Below are 21874 nucleotides of genomic sequence, written 5' to 3' on the forward strand. Positions count from 1 at the left end.
CCCCTGCTTACTTTCTGTATCTCTCTCAAAAATAAAGAAATTAAAGATTTCCTGGGATGCCTGGGTGGCTCAGTTGGTTAAGCCTCCGATTTGGGCTCAGGTCATGATCTCACAGTTCGTGAGTTTGAGCCCTCCCCCCGCCCCCCCCACCAACCGTTGGGCTCTGTGTTGACAGTGCAGAGCCTGGAGCCTGCTTCAGATTCTGTGTTTCCCTCTCCCTCAGCCCCTCCCCTCTTCATGCTCTGTCTGTCGTCTCTCAAAAATAAAGAAATTTAAAAACAATTTTTTTTTATTTTTTTTTCAACGTTTATTTATTTTTTGGGACAGAGAGAGACAGAGCATGAATGGGGGAGGGGCAGAGAGAGAGGGAGACACAGAATCAGAAACAGGCTCCAGGCTCTGAGCCATCAGCCCAGAGCCTGACGCGGGGCTTGAACTCACGGACCGTGAGTTCGTGACCTGGCTGAAGTCGGACGCTTAACCGACTGCGCCACCCAGGCGCCCCAAAAACAATTTAAAAATTAAAGATAATCCTTTTAATTCAGTGTATTGCTTGTTGAAATCTTTTTTTTTTTTTAGTTTTTTTAAAGTAATCTCTGTACCCAACATGTGGCTCAGACCCATAACCCTGAGATCAAGAGTCACATGCTCTACCGACTGAGCTAGTTAGGCATTCTGCTTGTTGAAATCTTGACCGTGTTACTTACACTGTTGATTTCTTTAAAGGTTTAGCCTTATATTCTGTAATAGGGAAATTGTTTCCTTGTTTTAGAGAAGTAGGAGAAGTAGAATAACTTGGGCTTGTCATTGTCACTGAAATTAAAAAATAGTTTTTGCTCCCTTATGTTAAGAATATATGTATATGTGTATATATATAAATCTATTTTTATGTGTGCATATATATGCTAATATATATATATTTATATGCTATATATGTCATACACACACACACACACACACACACACACACACACACACACACTAGGTCATTAAATTCTATGGGAATCATCTTGGAGGAGGAGAGCCAGGGCCCTGGATTCTAGTTCTGACGTTACGTTAGCTGAATGATCTTATGCTAGTCAACCTCTTTGGGCCTCAATTTTCTGATCTTTAAAATGAGGGGACTGTGCAAAATGTTTCTTCTAACTCAAATTTTGTGTTAGATAAATGGAATTGAGTTGAAAATTCAATTTACAGTTGTTTGTACCTAGGCTGTTATTGAATCACAAAGTCTTGAGCTAATAACAGTCTTGCTTTAATAAGGGTCTTGTCTTCCCCTCTTCTTTTCTGTAATGAAGATTTCATTGCTTTGAAATGGACCTTTGTTTACTTTTCATTGAATTTAGATATCTTTAAAAAAAACAAGAGCCCTAAAGATTTAGGAGTTTTTCCACTTGATGAAATTAATGATAAAAATTTGAATAGACCAAAAGAAGAAAATTAATATATTTTATATAAATATATTTGATGTAAATATAATATATTTTATTTAAATACATTAAGGGTCTGGTTTACATACATGTTCTTCAGATTTTCAAAAAGGAAGAATGTTGCAAATCTTGGGTTAAATTCCAGACTAGATTATCAAGTGTTATTTTGTAAACACTCAGAAAAAGAAATAGTAAGCATAAGAACTGGTATTGGTTTACCAGGTTCGAACAAGTCATGTCAGACGGGCCAGATTGCCTTCATGGGACAGGGTTGTGGGACTGGTAGATCAGGGAAATAGGGTAGATGTGGTATATCTAGGTTATGGCAAGGAATTGGCAACACTTTTTTGATCCGTTTTTTAATAAGATGTGAGGTGATAATATGTCTAAGGGGATTTGTCTGCAACTGGTTGAATGATCAATCCCAGAGGAAAATGATGAATGAGCCAGGAGCAGTGTGGAGGGGAGTTTCTAATGCATTTGTGCATCCTGACTTTGTCCTTGGGCCTGTCCTATTCAGTCTGCCTCCCCACCGTCCTCAAATCATATTCATATTTTCCTGGATATAAAAGTATTGCATTTGGGGGGGCACTGGGTGGCTCATTCGGTTAAGTTTCTGACTTTGGCTCAGGTCATGATCTTGCTGTTCATGAGTTCGAGCCCTGCATCGGGCTCTGTGCTGACAGCTCAGAGCCTGGAGCCTGCTTCAGATTCTGTGTCTCCCTCTCTTTCTGTCCTTACCCCACTCACACTGTGTCTCTGTCTCTCTCAAAAATAAATAAATGTTAAAAAAAATTTTTTTTAAAACTATGGCATTCAGATTTATAGAAAATTGGAAAATATAGAAAAATACAAAGTAAAAAAAAAAATTCAAATCACCTGTAAAACTACCTCCAGAAATAACCAGTTTATGTCTGTGTATTTGTGGCTATATGTTGGGTGTCATTTCCTTCCAAACTTTTATGTATCATATAATATATATGAATCTCTTTCAAGACTGAAATCATTGAATTTAGACAGTTTTGTATCCTTTCTTTTAACTTAATGTCATGGATATCTTACTAAAATGGTTTTTACTAGTTAAATAATATTTCTTCAGGTATTGCCATAATTCCTGTAACCATTCCCTTTGGTGGACATTAGTTGTTGCCAAGTTTTATCTTATAAATAGCACTGATGGATATCCTTGTATGAGACTTTTGTGAATCTGGTATTGCTTCTTCAGAATGGATTCCTTTGTGCGGCATTATTGGTCCAAAGGGTATGAACATGTTTACGACTTTTGATAGAGGGGCACCTGGGTGACTCAGTCAGTTGAGCATCCAACTCTTGGTTTTAGTTCAGGTCATGATCCCAGGGTTGTGGGATCGAGCCACACATTGGGCTCTGCACTGAGCATGGAGTCTCCTTGAGATTCTCTCCCTCTCTCTCTTCCTTCCTCCCTCTGTTCCTCTCCCCCACTTGAGCTCTCTCCCTCTCTAAAAGAAATAATAAAAAAAAAGACTTTTGATATATTTTGCCAAATTAGGCTCTACCTCCACCAACAGTATAAAGAGTGTGTAGTTTGAGATCTTGCTAACATGGAGTATTATTTTAAATTTCTGCAAATTTGATAGGTAAAAAATGTTATTTAACTTATATTTTAATTTTACTTTATCATATATAGTTCAGTTTTATATCTTTTTTAAATGTTTATTTTTGACAAAGAGAGAGAGAGAGAGAGAGAGAATGGGGGGGGGGGGGGCAGAGAAAGAGCAAGACACAGAATCTGAAGCAGGCTCCAGGCTCTGAGCTGTCAGTGCAGAGCCCAATGTAGAGCTCAAACTCACGAACCACGAGATCATGCCCTGAGCCAAAGTTGGACACTTAACCAACTGAGCCACCTAGGCACCCCTATTTCTTTTTTTAATAATAGAATTGAATGTGTGTGTGTGTGTGTGTGTGTGTGTGTGTGTGTGTGTATGTATATGTTCATTGGTCATTTTGTGTGTGTGTGAATTGCCTGTTCACACCTTTTTCCCATTTCTCTGCTGAGGTGTATTCAGTACTTAAAAATTTTTTTTTAATGTTTTATTTATTTTTGAGAAAGAGAGAGAGAGACAGAGCATAAGTGGGGGAGGAACAGAGAGAGAGGGAGGCACAGAATCTGAAGCAGGCTCCAGGCTCTGAGCTGTCAGCGCAGAGCCTGATGTAGGACTCGAACCCATGAACAATGAGATCATGACTTGAGCCGAGGTTGGACTCTTAACCAACTGAGCCACCCAGACACCCCCATCAGTACTTATGAATGTGTAAAAGCTTAAATGTAGTTAGAATAATAATTCTTGGTCATGTATATTACAAAGATTTTTCCCAGTTTGTAGTTTGCCTTTTTAATTTGATGTGTCGATATTTTATGTTTTTATGTAGTCAAACCTATCACTGTTGTCTTTTATGCATTTAGCGTCTACCTGTAGGTTAAAAGGGCCTTCCCTATCCTGACAGCAAATAAATATTCACCTTTGTTTTCTTCTAGTTATTTAATGTTTTTGTTTTTGCATTTAAAACCTTAACCTGCCTAGAGTTTATGTATGATGTAAGGCAGGATAGTACCTTATTTTTGCTCCAAATGTTTAATGAGTTATCTCAGTAGCGTTTTTTTTGAAAAATTTTTTTGATAATTTATTTATTTATTTTTTTGAGAGAGACACAGAGAGTGTGAGTCAGGGAGGGACAGAGAGAGAGAAACACAGAATCAGAAGCAGGCTCCAGGCTCTGAGCTGTCTGCACAGAGTCCGATGTGGGGCTCGAACTCACAGACTGAGAGATCATGACCTGAGCTGAAGTCGGACGCTCAACCGACTGAGCTACCTGGGTTCTCCTCAGTAGTATTTATTACATATAAATAAAACATCATTTCCCTACTGTTTTGAAATCCCACTTTAATCTTTTATTTCACACACACACACAATTTGGATTTTGGGTTTCTTATTCTCTTCTGTAATATTTTACTCTGGAATTATCAGTTACTGAAAAGTGGCCACAGATGACCACATTAACAGGAAGAGGCTTTCTCTAGGTCCCATTTTCTGGGTTCCTTCTATAGAAACTTGACCCGAAAAATCAGTTGATACCCCAATAAAGATTACCAGTGGATTTGTGATCCTGTCAGAGTGACTACTCTGAAGAACTTTTGACTCTAGACTCTCAGTTGACCTGGTAAAATGTAGAAATCTGTTAACATTAACTCAGGTTAGCAAGCTTAGTCATAAAATGTTGTGTTTCAGTCACCATGTTGTAGCATCTCTGTTATGTGGGAAAGATTGTTGAGGATGAGATTACCCACTACCTTGAGAGCAGGGAAAGGTATATTCTGACTTCATTCTCATGTATTCTGGATGAGGTTTTTGTCTTGGGGTGGTTCTTACATACAATTTGACTTATGGATAAAGGAGCTAAAGGCTTTGTTAATCTTGCATTTGAATATACTACATGAAGTTCCTTTGAAATAGAGAAAAGGCCCTATTTGAGGCTTTTACCCCAGTCTGCTGGGTCACCTGGGATAGGTGATAAGGACCAATGGCAAGGTCCTGTGAATAACCTTTTCTTAGCTTGATGTGAGATCAAAGCATTTTTCACTCTACTCATTTCAGACCAGGTGGCTGAATGTCATGAAACCTTTATATACTATAGCACTTTCACTCAGTAGCTCTTCCTGCATCCTCAGTAAGCTCTTTGGGGGACAGAGACAACCAGTCTCTATATAGGGATAAACTGGAATCTTTCATGGCATGCTGATCTAGCATGTCTTGTTTTCTATTTCATTTCCAGTATCAGGATGCTATCCAGAACCCTGGCTATGTGTGTGTATGGCTGAGGAAGCACGTTGTGGCAGTGCAGGGACCAGAACAATGACACTGAGGTGTCTGTTCTGGGTTAGTCATACTTCTGAGCCCGTTGTTCTAAAAGTAGAGCAGAAATTATTTTCCTTCAAGCAACATTTGCTCATATTGAGGCCTGTTTGCCACTTTTCTGCCTCTCACATAGCCTTAAGAAAAAAAATTTTTTTTGCAATTTCTACCCATTGATTTGGTATTATTTTTGACCCAGAGAATTTAGGATTATTTGCAGATGTGAAGATTTCCTTCTTATAGATCATATTTAGAAATTAAGTTAGACTCATCCTAGGTTTGATTCCTTATAGACCTCATTGTCTTGGTCATAAAATCATAATTATGTCAAAAATAGAAGGGACCTGAGGAATTGACTAGTTTTAGAGGTCTTAGATTCTTTAATTAGTAGACCCCATAATTAAAAACTTAACCCAAGGGGCGCCTGGGTGGCGCAGTCGGTTAAAGCGTCCGACTTCAGCCAGGTCACGATCTCGCGGTCCGTGAGTTCGAGCCCCGCGTCGGGCTCTGGGCTGATGGCTCAGAGCCTGGAGCCTGTTTCCGATTCTGTGTCTCCCTCTCTCTCTGCCCCTCCCCCGTTCATGCTCTGTCTCTCTCTGTCCCAAAAATAAATAAACGTTGGAAAAAAAAAAAAAAACTTAACCCAAGTAGGGGCACCTGGGTGGCTTAGTTGGTTAAGCATCCAGCTCTTGGTTTTGGCTCAGGTCATGATCTCACAGTTGGTGAGTTCAAGCCTCGCGTCAAGCTCTGTGCAAACAGTGCAGAGCCTGCTTGGGATTCTCTCTCTCCCCCACCCCCCTGCCCCTCATTCACTCTCTCTCTCCCTTTCTCTCAAATAACTAAAAACAAAATCAAAATTAAAAAAATAAAAACTAACCCAAGCAATAGGCTTCATATTATTTTTCTAGAGACCAGTTTGTGATTGTAGAAACATGCTATTTGGCTACTCATATACTTACCTGCATAATGACGGATACCTTCCTGATGGACTTATTTTACTTTCAGGTCCATCCATTTCTTTGGAAAACATGAGCTATATTGTTGAGACAGATGCTTGTAATTCAAACAGTCCTGAGGGTTTGTACTCCAAAGTCAACTGTAGAAACCTAACATACCATTCATACTCATCAAAATCTGTGACTCTCATGAGGTGGTTGTTTCATTTTCACCACAGTTCTGTACATTTTCACAATGGGTGATTCCCTTGAGCTCATGGCAGCTCAGCTAATGGCAAACAAGAGCTGTGTGAGTTTGAGATTCGAACATCTGTACTTCTGTAAGAATAAATGAGCCTTTGGGCAGCTATCAACTTATTTGGAGTTTCTAGCTAATCAATATACATGCTGTTATTCAGCCCTGTCTTCCCTGCCTAGTATTTGTGTGGGGACTCAAGGTCAGGAAGTTACATTTCTTTTTTGTGTGTCTTCCTACTGTTGCTACCTGTCACAGTCTGTGTGTCTGAAGTCTGTCATCCAGTTGTCTCCCCAGCTTTGTTGTCATTTCCACATTTGATAGGCATGGCTTTTATTTTATTTTGTACCATTTCCCTTTTCTATCGTCATTCAAATCATTGGTAGTCAATACCACACGCAGAATAAGCACCCTTTGTTGGTACCATTTGTTTCCTATCTCTACAACATTTTCCTACCCATAATCAAATAGGCCCAAATAAATGTTCTGTGGGCTGAGAAACTGAGCCCCTTTCAGCTTTTCTGAATTAGTGACAAATGTCATTTTTTATTCTGAGGACAATTTTGTCATTAGGAAAGCAGATGGATTTGAGAGCAAAGTCTTAGAGGGGAGATGGATTTGGAGGCCTGGATGTGTGTCCAGTTCATATTAGTGAAAATTGCAGTTTCAATCCCCTTTGATGGTTTATTAGGCTGTTAAGTAGATCTTGAAACCTCTGACATGTCAGAGTTTTGCATAAATGCTTTGTGGTTTTGTTGGCCAGTTTTTAGCATTTTTGGGTGGGTGGAAGGATAAAGTTTTGTACTTTTTCTTACCTTAGTTCCCGAGGAGCCAGAACTGAGAATTAGTGTCCGGGTTTGTCCTGTCAGATCTTTATCATGAGTTAACACATTCAATAAAAGTTTGTTGACTCAACAAGGGTGCCGATTGCCAAACTTTGAGAAGGAAACAAAAACCACATCAAGGAGCTTATAATTTTGTAAAGGAAATGACATCAGCACAAATTCTGGGCACTGGATTTTAATAGGGAGAAATAGTACAGGGTCTGGAAACCATGTTAGATGAAGAATACTTACAGAAGTAACAATATGTAGCCTGGAGAAGGGATAGCTGATTTTGAGGCCATGATGACTATTCTTTATTATGGCTGATGTTATTGTACTTTTTTCCTGGTCTTTCAGGGAAAAACTCAGAAGCCTTTGATCCATTCATCCAATCAGATATCAAATTTTATCTCTTTTAGTTCCAACATATTTCTTGATTCTTGTTCCTTCTTTGTATTCTCAATTGCCCCCTGCTGTGTCAGGCCTTTCAGGTCATTGTCTCTATTAGAAGAGGTTTCTGGTCTCTGTTATTTCTCTGTCCTCTATTCTATATTACATTCCCAGAATAATCTTCCCCCAAACCTAGTTCTGATTGTATCACGTCCCTATTTAAACACTTAACAGTGGTTCCCCTAGCCTAGCAAGAAAAGTCTTATCTAGTCAGGCCCCACACATTTCCATCGCCTTCGCTATTTTAGATCTCAACTTGTAACACTGAGGCTCCAGTGTGGGGAGGGAGGGGTCCACGAGCTGATTCTGCGCCCTCTGATAGTCCTGCGCCCTTCATGGGAGAATCTTATGTGTGTTGGGATTTCACAGACAATGAGAGTTGTAAAATACCAGCTATAAGAAACTAGAGTACGTGATGGCATAGAGTTTTCATTAGCTTTATCACAATATTCACGATGGAGAATTATATTACATGGTAGCAGAAATAGGCATTTTTATGTGTTGCTTATATTTTATTTACCTCAAATTAAATTGTAGATATAGGGTAATAAATAAAATCCATCCATGCCTTTCACACACTTAAAAAAAAAAAAAGTCTTATCTCAAACTCTTACAATCTGGCCGCCCACCTTCCCCTGTTCATACTCTACCTTCTATTCAGGCTTATTCAGTATTCTTGGAACCTGCTCTAGGCTTTCCCAGCTCTTTGGCCTTCTTTAAACTATTCCTTCATACTACTATTATGAAGAAGAAATCCATCATTTTTTGTGTTGTTTTAGACACCAAAATTAGGACCAGCTGGCAAAAGAGATGGCTCTTAACCCAAGAATTTTCTCCTGAATACTGTTGTCTAGTCTAATAATGAACAAATAGAGAGCTTTCCAAAGTTGGACATTTTTGAGCAGGGGTTACTTATACTAGGGGCTGTAGGAACTAGAGAAAAAGAGAAAGCATGGTCCTTTGATGTTAAGAAACTTAAATCTACATGTGAGGCACCACACTCCCCACAATAGCCAATGTGATACACACACACCCATGATCATGTCATCTGTTTAAAATCTTTGAATAGCTTCTTTCTATCACTCAGGATAATCAAGAGAAAATGAAGAGGCAAAATCAACAGTAAGGCAAGAACAGTGAAAGTTAGAAAGAGGTGGATTGAGGAAGCAATTAAGAGCAAACATCAGCAGTACTTGAGGAAACACTGGTTGTGTGCAGGGGAAAGGGGGGGGGGGTTGCTTATAGTAACAGGGAGGTTATCAAGTAGGGGAAGCACAGTGGTCAAGTCTAGAGGTAAGTATTTCCAGAGTGCATGTAGAGCATCATATAGGTGGTAGCACAAGCCTTTTGAATCAGCAGCTCCACCCACAGGAGGCTGATCTTTTCTGTGATTATGCAGGGAGAAAATTTGAGGTTCCCCTTTGTCTTTGTCCATTCCAGAATACAATCTTGCCTTTATTTTTGCCAAACCAAAAGTCTCATTGAAGTGTTTTTCCCCACACAAAAAAAGATCAATCTATCCTCAAAGGTAGATTCTGCCTCTACTTCTTCAGAAACAGAAAAGCTGCTGGAAGCTTTAGAATAGCAATTTATCCTCACTTCCAGTCATAAAGGTTTCAGAAGGTTGGGGTTCAGTTTGGTAGTGCCAGTCAAATGTTTTTGTGTGCATATAATTTGACCCTGCAGTTTTACTTTGAGAAATCTATTCTATAGAAATGCTCAAATATACAGTGCAGCGTTGGGGGTAATATTAAAAATTGTAAACAATTTATGGGCACCTGGGTGGCTCAGGTTATGGATCCCAGGGTCATGGGATCAAGCCCCATGTTGGGCTCTGCACTCAGTATGGAGCCTGCTTAAGATTCTCTCTCTCTCCCTCTGCCTCTCTCCTCTCCTGATGCATGCTTACACACATACACGCTCTCTCAAATAAAAAATAAAAATAAATGTAAAAAATTGTAAACAATTTAAATGCACATCAGTTGAGATATGACTGAATAAATTATGCTCTATCTATAATATGAAATACTCTGCACTATTAAAAAGAATGAGATATATCTCTATGTAGTGACATTGATGGGTTTCCATGACTTATTAGAGGATGAAAAAAAATTGATTTATGGGAATCTGTATGAGTTGTGAATATATGTATATAAATAATATATACAGGGAAGTAAGTTGAGAAGGATACATGCTAGAAATACTAACTGGTTACTTTTGGGTAGTGGGGTGGGGTAGTGATACAGGAATGTCTAAAGGAAAAAGTTAAAGATTCTTAAAAATCATGTGCTACTATTATAAAAAAGTGTAAAACTCATCAGCTTTCTTTGCAGGCACATTGGACAAAGGCCTCTAGCACTTTCCTTTCCCGTGGGATTTGCAATTGTATTGCCAATTTTTTTGAGAATTTTCCAGCCCTCTTGCCCTATCTTCCTTTTCATACACAGTGCAGGATAGCTACCTTATCTTTTCCCTAAACTAGCAAAATAAAACTCAATTTTGTAAGCCAAGACCAGCAGTTTCAAACTTTACTGGACATCAGAATCACCTTGATGTTTGGTGAAAATGCAGATTCATGGGCCTGCTGAATAGATTCTGAGTCAGTGTGTCTGGGGTTGTATCCAAAATCCTGATCTTTCAGAGGCATCCCAGGTGGTCAGTGAGAAACCCTGTTTCAGGGAATGACGTCTGATTGTGCCCCCACCCCCTCATTTCTCTCTCCATGATTAGCAAAGGGAACGAGGGAGTGATGACTCACTGTGGATATCTTTGTGGGTCACAAATGGTTGGGTTCATCTGGGAAAAATGAATAAAACACAGTTTAGTAGACTTGAGAGTTAAGTAATAAGTGTTGGTTCTTTAAAGTAGCCTATTTGAAGTGGGGACCTTTGGGTTGGAGGCTGGTCTGGTGGGCAGTGACTAGGCAGTGACTTCAGCCTAGGAGATGCCTTCCAGCAATGGCTTCATTAGTTATAAGTGGAAGAAGGGGAGGAGGGACCTTGACAAACTGTGAGGTTTCAGAATTCAGATGTTTTTTAAGTGGAGCTTTTGTCCTTGGAAAATGATGCTTCTAATATTAAGATGAGGTACTATCTATCTTAAGACTATTCTAAATGGTTGTTTTTTTTTTTTTTTTTGGTTAGAATTATTTTTTTCTTTGTTAGACACAAAGTCTGTTAATCAGATGCCCACTGTGGGTTATTAACATCACAAAAGGGTGTTTAAAAACCATACACCCCAATTGCTCCCCCCAGTTAACCTTGGGAATAAAAGTAAATGGGAGTACTTCTTAACTACCTTCCCAAGCCCTCAGTGAAACTGGCAGCCATCAGTTAAATAAACCATTAGGTTTATTAGTTTGAGAACAGAAGCATCGACTTGGGCACAGTTTTCTAATTTGCTCCTCATTTACCCAACAATCATTTATTCAGAGGCTACTTTGTGCTTGGTGGACATTACAAATAAAAGCCAGAGACTGATGGGTAGGCTGGAAGTCTAAGGGTTCACCTGAATGGGAAAAAAATGAATAAAACACAATTTAATAGACTTGAAAGCTTAGTAGCATATAGAAAACAGAAAGTGGATCCCTTAAAGCAACAGCCTTGTTCTCTTTCTGTAGTCTATTTTAAGTGGGCCCTCTGGCCCAGCATTATCAACCACCTATTAGGAGCTCTGAGGAAATAGTGGTTTGGTGGTTGTTTTTTAAAGGATTTTTAAAGAAACGTAGTTACTAAGCAACTGCGATGACCTGCTACTAAGTTGGAGTTCAGCAGGCAAGTCAATTCCAAAGAAGGGAATACATAAACAAGTTGTGAGATGGGGGAAGAATGGCTTACAGATAGATTTGGTATATATTTTTGGGGTGCTTGGGTGGCTCAGTTGGTTAAGCGTCCGACTTCAGCTCAGGTCATGATCTCACGGTTCATGACTTCGAGCCCTGCATCAGGCTCTGTGCTGACAGGTCAGAGCCTGGAGCCAGCTCTGGATTCTATATCTCCCCCTCTCTCTCTGCCCCTCCCCTGCTTGTGTGCTCTCTCGCTCTCAAAAATAAATAAACATTAAAAAAAGATTTGTTATCTATTTTTTCTGGGTTCAATTCATATTTCTGCCTTCTACTTTATCTTCCCCAAGAAAGAGCTGCCTGGTCAGAAATCTCTTTGTCTCACCAAGTACTCCTCCTAGCGGGTGAGGAGGACTGAGTGAGGAGGACGACCAGAAAGGAGCCAACTAGAGGGCCAGGGTGGAGGGCTGAGCTCTGGAGTAGGGCCAGTTCCCCAGGCAGGCAGAGAGGTAGACGGCCCTGCTGCTGCACTCTTGGGCAGTCCAGGGTTTCTATGACAGATTGGTCACCACCCTCTGCATTTAGATTGCGACGCCTCATTGATATTGATGTGTTGCCTTGTAACCCTCAGATCGGGGACATTGTCCAGCTGCTGTCTTTTTCCCCCAACACTTAATGGGTGAGTCAGTGACTTAACTGCTTCCTGCAGGATTTCAGGGACTGGAGTAGGTAATGAGGACAAATCACCATTAACACCAGTGTGTGATGAATGAAGAAATGGCTAAATGGCATGGATTTAGCCGGTTGGCTTCATTGGTACCAGAGTGAACAAAAAGAAACTTTGTTGAGGATCTGTGTGAATTAGAACTCCTTCCATCCCCTTAAGGCTTTTTAGCATTTCCCTTTATAGCCGGCTGAAGGTCAGGTTGCTTTGCTGAGGGAAGGGGAGTGTCAGGTGTTGGAACAGGTGTTTTGTTTTCTGCCTGTAGAGTCATACAGACTAGATGGGGATGCTTCTTGCCAGCCCTCTATGGTGCATGAAAATGCTTTTGTGGAATTCTTTTTCCCTGGAAATATGTTTGGTTTTTTAAAACAGTTCCACAACCTTCAACCCCAACTATCAGTTCTGTTTTCCTTTGAAATCATCTTGTCATAATGAGGTATGCCTATTTTCTACCATTTTCACAGCCTGTGCTTTAGATATATCCCATTTTATGCAGCCAGTACAGACCTGAAAAATACTGTGTATGTGTTGGGTAGGGGGAATAAAAAGGCGAATATCATATTTTAAATGTACTAGGAGAATGTCACAGCAAAGCATCCCTATAAAAAAGCCTCTTAAAATAATTGTACGGTTAGGGAGCTTTCCTCCATCAGGTTTCTTAAGTTCGGTGTAAATCTGTAGTTGCCTTTCCAGAGTGATAAGGCTGTTTCGAGGCTGTTGTGATGGTATTAGTGGGCTATAAAGCTGGGCATGTGGACTTACAACCTCACGGACTAGATGATTTTGGAGGAGAGAGGTGACAGCAGATTTCTTGGTTTGGGAGAATTTCTGTTTTAATGTTTGTTACTGAAACCAAAGACCCTGTTTGTTAAAAGGGAAGATTTTCTTATCTGATTGTGAGGTTTGTTTGTTTTTACCTCTGTGTCATGAGTTCAATCTCCACCCCCCCCCCCACAACCTCCAAAAACAAAGTCATCTGGAAACCAGTCATCTCTCTTGCCTAACAATGATCTAATGGCCTCAGGTCCTTCCCAGCCCCTCCACCCTGTGTCTCAGGGCCATCTGTTCTCTGCAATCCACTTTTTGGGAAAGTCTCCTTTCCCATCTGTTCTCCTTGGGCCTTAGCCGCCTGCTCCAAAGATTTATGAAGGCTGCACTGGAGCGCTTTCCAGTTGTTGTTGTGTGTTGTTGGTTTTTTTTTTAATGATACATGAGATTTCAAGGCAGATAAAAGCTTTTTCCATTTGATATGTACAAATGTTATTCCTTTTTCAGGTGTGTTTTTTCTTTCTCTTAGTTGGGGGCTGGAAAGAAGTCTGTGCTTGGAGGAAGGACTCTACTTATCAAAGCAGAGACTGTGTTGGCTCTGGCTGCTTTGAAGTCAAGTGTCCTCCTGGCTCTTTAGCCACTGGCACACAGGCTTGGTGCGGTTTCTTGGGTTCATTCTTTTCCTGTCTGTTCCCTTGTCTCCCTGACAGAGTACAGTCGCTTTGAATCGAAGATACATGACTTGCGAGAACAAATGATGAACAGCAGCATGAGCTCTGGGTCTGGGTCCCTCCGAACAAGTGAGAAGAGGTCTTTGTATGTCAGGTAAGTCACACTTCTGAGCACCAGGCCTTGTGCTGCACGAGGGGAGCTCTGTGCCAACACAGCCCTTCCTGTTTAACTAGTGGGGTAGAGAGTGTGTACTCCCAGTACTAAAGCAACATTGTGTACTGTATGCTCAGGTTGTGTACTTTATGGTCAGTGTTTCTCCCTTTTGCAAGCTGGCTTCTTCCTCTTTGCTCATGAATGACTCAGTACGAGAAACTTTCAGTTTGTTCTAATTGTAAAAGACTATTTATTGAGTGATTATTGCTAGTCAGTATTCAAATAGCACTCAAATGTTCAGAGTCCTTTGCTTTCATTCTGTGATTTGAGGAGAAAGCTTGGCATTCCCTCCCTTCCACATATGCATAGTAGACATCAGGATTTGTATCTGAGCATATCAGCTATCACTCTATTCTGGTCGAAGGTCTTTTACAGGAGACCAAAAACTGACAGGTTGCTGCTTCTGGGTCTTTTTTTAATGTCTTTATTTTTGAGAGAGAGAGAGAGAGAGAGAGAGAGAGAATGAATCTGAAGCAGGCTCCAGGCTCTGAGCTGTCAGCACAGAGCCTGACACGGGGCTCAAAATCACAAACCACGAGATCATGACCTGAGATGAGGTCAGACGCTTAACCGACTGAGCCACCCAGGTGCCCAGGGTCTTTTTTTTTTAATGGTGTTTTCTTGCTCCCTGCTGTGCTGGTCTGCTGTATCTGAATCATGGGACATGGGATGCGATGGTGTATGGTTCCCAGGAAGGGTGGGTAGAGGGAACGGATATATAGCATTGAGTGTATTGCTGCTGAAAGCTATTCTGAGATACTGCCCAAGGTTGAGCTTTTGACCCTTGAGGCCCATTATGATACTTTGTCAGGTCAAAGTACAAACCTCTTGGGGAGTTGGACTGCTAAATGAACACTATGGACTCCTCGTTAGAATTAGGGATAGTTTTCTTCTTCCTGTCCAAGCTTCTTGGCAAAACTCCAAACAGTGTGGTGCAAGTACATATTGTATCTCTCCAAGGTTAAAATCCTTAGAGTAAGAGGTGGTGGGATTACTCCCCTGAGCCAGAGATAGTCGTGTGTGTGTGTGTGTGTGTGTGTGTTTGTGTGTGTGTGTGTGTGTGTGTGTGTGTGTTTAATGCTTAGGTGTGGACTTGTATTAAACTCTTGGGTTGAACTTTTCTGGTGGCCTCTGATACATGCTGGGGGAGGTTAGGAAGGAAGGCTACATTTGCTGATTGCCTGGAAGTGGGACAACTGGTCTGTCTTTGGGGTTTGACTCGATGCTAGCCAGTGGATATAAATGCTAATTGCAGTTCTTGTCATGGTGCTTGATTTTCTTTTCCCTCAGTTGGTGGTCCCTGACACTACTGCAGGGAGCCGAGCCAAGGGAGCCCAGCTTTGAGTCTGAAGCCCACTAGAACCCTTCATGGTTCTTTTTAAAAAATGAACCCTCAACTTGACTGGTTGTTTGTTGAGAGCAGCTTTCTTCACATTTGCCGTGCTCACCTCCTGCTGTGAAGGGAGGAGAGCTGGAGGAAGGCTGGGCTAGTCATTGATGATCTTTTCAGTCTTCTGTTTTTTGTCACTAAGCCCCTGCTCTGGGTCTGCAGCCTAGATGCTGGGGCACTGATGGGGGAATCAGAAATGTGATATTGCCCCCAGCAAGAGGGTAATACTTATGTGACTTGGTCAGGATTGTTCCGTTCCCGTGCTGCCAGCCCCCGCAGATGTGGCACTCCAGGGTGCGTGGGAAGCTGCTCTTTAGGCAAGACAGTTTCTTCAGAGAGCTTTATTTTTAGATTTCCTCTCTCCACCTATCCTGTGCTAGAGCTCTCCCTGCCTGGGTAGGGGGATTGGGGCATTAGCTCCTGACCTGGAAGACCTAAAAGACTTAGAACAGCCTTCTCTGACCTGGGGAAGGGATACATCATGTCTAACTCTGGGGAGGAGGGTGGAGACTGCACTCTGTTTCTAGCAAATCCGTTTGTACAGTTTATATCATCTGCCCCTAACCTTATCTAGATAACATCAGTGTCCTCTGAGGAGAGTAAGTACTGTTTAGAACAATGAACATTTGTGATCACTAGAATTAATCAAGGGAAATGATATTTTATGGCCAAAGCAGTGAGCAGAGGTCTTTCGCTAAGCTAACCTCTCTACCAGAGCCTGGCTTGCTCTGTGCCGTTTCATGCCTGTTTGGCCTTCCATGCTGTACTTCGTCCCTATTGTTCAGTATGTATTCAAGTTTCTTCCATTCTTAAAAAGAAAAGAAAAACATTCCCTTGATACTAGTAGTCCCTTAAACTGTTACCTCTCTTCTGCTTACCACATTTGCTGAATTATGTGCCAAGAAACACTAGTTCCACAAGATGTTAAGTATTGTGTGCAAAATCAGTGGTTCAGTAAGTTGGGCCAATGCCATGTGAAAAGAGTAAAACAGAGTCTTTTACTGTGATTCATCTCCAGGAGGGTCTGCACTAAGCAGTGTTTCGCCAAAGGATAGGAGCATGGGAGCCTTATTTGGAGAAGTCCATCTTAAATCCATGTTGGGAAATGTTGGAGTCCTCTGTACCTATTCCTGCTATGTCTTCAAATCCCCTCTCTTTCGGTAGGAAAGGAAGTGTGCATCTGTTTTTCAGCATGGTGGTGTGGTTCCAAGCAAGTCCGGAAGGCTCCGGAGGAGCAGAAGCTCAACTCCGTCAGGGATCCACGGTGACCTCTTAGTCATCACATTCAATGACTGGTTCACTGATTCTCTGCCATTGGTGTGACCTCTTCACCACATTTGTTCCCACAAATTACCTACTTGCTTCTTTAAAGGCTCTCTTTCTGTCTTGCTAACCATTCCTCAGTACCTTTCATTAGCTCTGCCCCCTAAATGGCAATGTCATTTATTTTCACAGCTTCAGATCCTGTTGTTGTATAAATGACATCCCTGATCTTTTTAGTGAACTCCAGGCCTGCATATCAACTACTTGCTGGGCATGTGCATGAAGCTGCGCTCCCACAGTGTCTCAAACAAGCAGTGTGTTCAAAATTGAACCCCCCTCCACACCTACTGCTCCTCAATTTCCTTATCTAAGTTAATTGCATCACCCTGTCATGTGGAAAAGGGATTAGATTTGTTCTGTCACCCAAGGCAGATCTCAGCTCAACAGAAGGAAGAAGAGCTAATGATTAAAACTGTCTGAAAATGGAATGGACTGCTTCCAGGGATAGTAAATTTGATCTTTTGTTGCTGAAGGTGTTACAGAAGAGGCTGGGCACCCATTTCACTGGTTGTTGCAGAGGGGGTCAAAGCTAAAAGCAACAATCTGGACATAAGCTACTCAGAAGCTTTCACTAGTTCCCTAGTGTCTTTAGGATGAAGGCAAACTAACATTTAGGGAACATCTGTGCATTCAGGCCTTTGTTATTCTCTTTAAATTGGGATTAAATCCTTTAAATAATGCTACAAAGTACACATTATTCTCATTTTACAGGTGTGAAAACTGAGACTCCAGTTATATAGCCAAGAAGTTCCAAAACTGGAATTTGAACCTGGTTGTTCTGACCACAGAGTGTGGCTTTTTTCAGCATTTCCCAAACTTGGTGATAGGAATCTGCTGGCATGCTAATAAAAATACAGATACCTAGTCCCCCTCTTTTATACACTTGGATTCACTGGATTTGGGAAATGTATGGGTTTTGGGGGGTTTTTTAGTACTCGAAAGTTATATACATGTATTTTTAAATATAAGTTATTGTCAAATTGGCTAACATACAGTATATATAGTGCACTCTGGGGGGTTTTGGGGGTAGAGTCCCGTGGTTTATCGCTGACGTACTACAGTGCTCACTCACCTGGTCATATGCTGTCTCTCCCTAGTAAAACAAACATTTAAAAAAACCATTTTTAAATTTTTTAAATGTTTATTTTACGAGAGAGAGAGAAAGAGCGAGAGTGAGTGCACATGAGCAGGTGAGGGGCAGAGAGGGAGAATCCCAGGCAAGCTCTGTGCTGTCAGCACAGAGCCTGACGCAGGGCTCCATCTCATGACTGTGAGATCACAACCTGAGCCAAAATCAAGAGTCGGATGCTTAACCAACTGATCCACCCAGGCGCCCTGGGAAATGTATGTTTTTAATTTTTTTAAATGTTTACTTTTTGAGAGAGAGAGAAGGAGAGAGAGAGATTGATTGATCAAGGGAGGAGCAGAGAGAGAAGGAGACACAGAGTCTGAAGAAGGCTCCAGGCTGTGAGCTGTCAGCACAGAGCCTGATGTGGGGCTCCATCTCACGAACTGTGAGATCATGACCTGAGCCAAAGTCAGGTGCTTAGCCAACTGAGCCACCCTGGCACCCCAAATGTATGTTTTTAACGTTTTTTTTTAATTTATTTATTTTTGAGACAGAGAGAGACAGAGCATGAACGGGGCAGGGGCAGAGAGAGAGGGAGACACAGAATTGGAAGCAGGCTCCAGGCTCCGAGCCATCAGCCCAGAGCCCAACGCGGGGCTCGAACTCACGGACCGTGAGATCGTGACCTGAGCTGAAGTCGACGCTTAACCGACTGAGCCACCCAGGCCACCCAGGCGCCCCCCAAATGTATGTTTTTAACAAGCAATCTGAACACTCAGGAAAAACTGCTTGTTTGTCATAATAGGTATTTGTGTCTGTTTCGCTTGAACAGCTGAACATTACACTTACTTTATTTATTTTTTAATGTTTATTTTTGAGAGAGAAAGAGAGACAGAGCACAGCAGGGAAGGAGCAGAGAGGGAGGGAGACACAGAATTCAAAGCTGGCTCCAGTCTCTGAGCTGTCAACACAGAGCCTGATGTGGGGTTTGAACTCACAAACTGCGAGATCATGACCTGAGCAGAAGTTTGACGCTTAACCAACTAAGCCACCCAGGCGCTCCACATTACACTTACTTTATCTCCTACTATGTGGAAAGCAGGAAATCGCAGCAGGAATCTTAGCAGGAAGGGCTAAGAACTTGGGCATGGTTGGGGGGTAGATTCAAGGAAGCGGCACACACAGTTCCTGCCCTCCAGTAGCTTGCCATCTACGCAGTAGACACTGAGCAGCAGGTGGTTGAAGTGAAGGAACCCTTTTCCATTGGGGTTTCACCTCTAATTCTTTTAGCTGTTGTTTTCCCTATGACATGTTTCTCCTCCTTTCCCTTCTCCTGAGTCTCCATTCTCTGGTTTGCATGGGTTGCAAAGCTATTTTGAAGCAAATAGCACCTTCTTACAGCAACATGGAGGCTATAGCAAGTAAAGCCCTAGCAAGCTGCAGCTGTACTAACGAGAGGGGAGATGGGATTTGTGGAGCCTGGAGAGGAGAAAGAAGGAAAGATGACTGTGTTTGGAAAATGCAACTTGTTTTTAAAATCACTAGTGACTTAATGGAAAGACCTTCCCCACCCTTCACCATACTAGAATCACTTCTTAAATGGTACAGGTAGGATGAGCAGAGCCCGTCTTTCTGCCTACTCTAGGGTCTTTGCTCTGTTATTGAACTTGCCTTCCACACTGGAAAAGTCCACAGAAATAGGCCTCTCTTGAGCCTCTTGCTCAGGGTAAGGATGGTTGGGTGTTTAACTCAGGTCATTCTGATGTGAAGGTAGTACAAAAAGACACAGGATAGGTGAGAGTTCCAGGAACCTCCAAGTTCTAAACTTGGATTTTCTTTTGTCTGTTTCTTGAGTGAATGAACAAAAGACCCTGCTGTCCAAAGGTTGCCAAGAGGCTTGAGAGTACATCTGTAGAAATGGCTTTTGCAAGTCTGTTCTGGCCAGGTGGGTGCATTCTTCACAGCCACAGGGTGGCATCAGGCAGGCATTTTAGCAGTCCTGGCCTCCTGGCTGGCCATCTACCATCCCAGTCTTCTCTCCACTCTGGGAAGGAAATCCTTTTGGGACATCTGCAGTCTCAATTCAAGAAACATTGTCACAAATATTGGCTTGGTCATCAAAGGAGGCTGGAGAATGCTCCTTGTCATCAAGCAGACATGAATTGTGAAAGTGTTCTGTGATGATAGCCCAGGGTGATGCTGGGGAGAGCCTGACTTCGACATATTCATTAATGAGTCTCAGTAGTGGATTAAAGTGCCAGTGAGGCGATTTGGGCAGGCTTCACTATCTAACAGAATTTGAGGGTGACATTAATATACATCTTAAAATGCAACAGCAATTTATGTAGTGTTCTGGGCTACCAGAGCATGGGGAAGACTTTCTGATACCAGCGATTCTTGAACTGCCTATTGCTAGAGCATGTTCCCCAGTCACCATTCCTTGACCTGTGCTCATAATCCCCCCAGGTGACCCAAAAGGTGTTGTGAACCCCAAATGTTCACATATCGTGGGCTGATGGGTCCTTGAATGCCCCTCTAGTTTCATAATTGACCTCTAAGGCCTGAGACTTTGAGGTAGACTGAGGAGAACAGTGCCCCTTTCCTTGTTCTCCATGCTCCTGTCTGCAAGGAGTGTCAGAAAGACCCGACTTGCTGTCAGCTACATTTGTTCCTCTTGTGATGACCCGTCTTGTATCTACTTGACTGCTCGAGTTTGGGCTTTTAGGTTGGTCTTCAGAAGCTGCTAGACATTTTAACTCACACATTAAAGTCAAGGGCTCATAAGTGACAGTTGCTTTGCGGCTCTCTGTGCATGCTTCATAAGGACGGGGCAAGGGAGGGGCTGCTCAGTTTTCAAATAATAGGTGCCTTTTATCTGGTACTTTCTGTGGCTCAGGCTGCTATAACAAAATACCATAGACGAGAAGCTTAAACAACAGACATTTATTTCTCACAGTTCTGGATACTGGGAAGTCCAGGGTCTAAGTGCTAGCAGATTCAAGTTCTGGTGAGTGCCCCCCTCCCACTTCCTGGCTTATAGGTGTCTACCTTCTTGCTACGTGTGCAAGTAGAGGGGGGTGGGGCGCCTATGTGGCTCAGTGAGTTAATAAGCTTCTGACTTCGGCTCAGGTCATGATCTCACAGTTCATAAGTTCGAGCTCCACTCTGCTGTCATCACAGAACCCGCTTCTGATCCTCTGTTTTCTTCTCTCTCTGCCCCTCCCCTGCTCATACTCTGTCTCTCTCAAAAATAAATAAACATTTAAAAAAGAAGAAGAGAGAGACAGAGAGATGTCTCTCCTTGTCTCTTCCTCTTCTCATAAGGGAACTATCTCCCTCACGACCTCATCCAAACCTAATTACCTCCCTAAGGCTCCACCTCAAAAATACCATCCATCACCTTAAAGGTTAGGGCTTCAACATATGAATTTTGGTGGAACACAGACATTCAGCCCATAACACAGATGAAAGGAAGGAAGCAATGTCTTAGACCCCATCTGGTATAGGAGGGAAATAGAGTGAGAGAACCCTCTGAGGGATAGTAACTAACTGGAGAGTAACTGGAAGTGTGTTTTGTGCCCTCCTGCCCTAGCCTGACCTCCTGCACTGTTCATGAGCCTCAGACATGGCCTTCATCCTCAGAGGGCTTCCCCTTTGGTGATACACTATGAAATAATTTAAAACTGCAGGACTTAAATAAATAGCAATAAATAGAAAACGTTAAGAAAAGTCATTGCAAAATATGTAGGATGAATTTGGGAGAAAGACATTTGGAGTGGGCAGGGTCACAGAGAGAAGAGTGGGGCTTGGTTTGGGCCTCAGGGGAACTAATGAGGGCGAGAGGGGACAGGCTGAGTCTCCCAGGCCACCATAGATGGCTGGAGCCACAGGCAGAGAGGTGGGCACGGCTACTAGGCCAGTGCAGCAGAAGCAGCCATTTTTCTTGGAGGCCGAAGGGCTCAAGTGCTCTCTTTTACTTTGCTTCGAGAAACCCGCCTGACCAGTTTCCTTGGTAGTTGCTATTTTCTTTGCGTTCCTGTTCACCAAGACACCGATGTGACTGTGCCAGGTGCTTCTGATTTCTTGGGCTTTTTTTTTTTTCTTCAACGTTTATTTATTTTTGGGACAGAGAGAGACAGAGCATGAACG

The 21874-nt window shown here is 42.2% G+C and overlaps 1 protein-coding gene and 1 long non-coding RNA gene across 8 annotated transcripts in view; one reads left to right on the top strand and one right to left on the bottom strand.

Annotated features, from left to right (window-relative positions):
* The window catches only part of DLG3 (discs large MAGUK scaffold protein 3), a 58553-nt gene that overhangs the window by 16728 nt on the left and 19951 nt on the right, over positions 1 to 21874 (top strand). For all 7 annotated transcript variants that reach the window (XM_040467824.1, XM_040467825.1, XM_040467820.1 and 4 more), the window contains one exon: positions 13769 to 13883. In XM_040467824.1, coding sequence (XP_040323758.1) covers positions 13769 to 13883 — 115 coding nt within the window. The remainder of the gene's footprint in view (positions 1 to 13768; positions 13884 to 21874) is intronic.
* LOC121025293 (uncharacterized) lies at positions 647 to 8275 on the bottom strand. Its single transcript, XR_005788005.1, has 3 exons — positions 8190 to 8275; positions 4608 to 4613; positions 647 to 657 (listed from the first exon to the last, which is right to left on the bottom strand). It is a non-coding gene; the product is annotated as an uncharacterized LOC121025293 (long non-coding RNA).

Source organism: Herpailurus yagouaroundi, unplaced genomic scaffold (genome assembly GCF_014898765.1).
Source record: "Herpailurus yagouaroundi ecotype Mexico unplaced genomic scaffold, PumYag 67569, whole genome shotgun sequence".
NCBI classification, from domain to species: domain Eukaryota; kingdom Metazoa; phylum Chordata; class Mammalia; order Carnivora; family Felidae; genus Herpailurus; species Herpailurus yagouaroundi.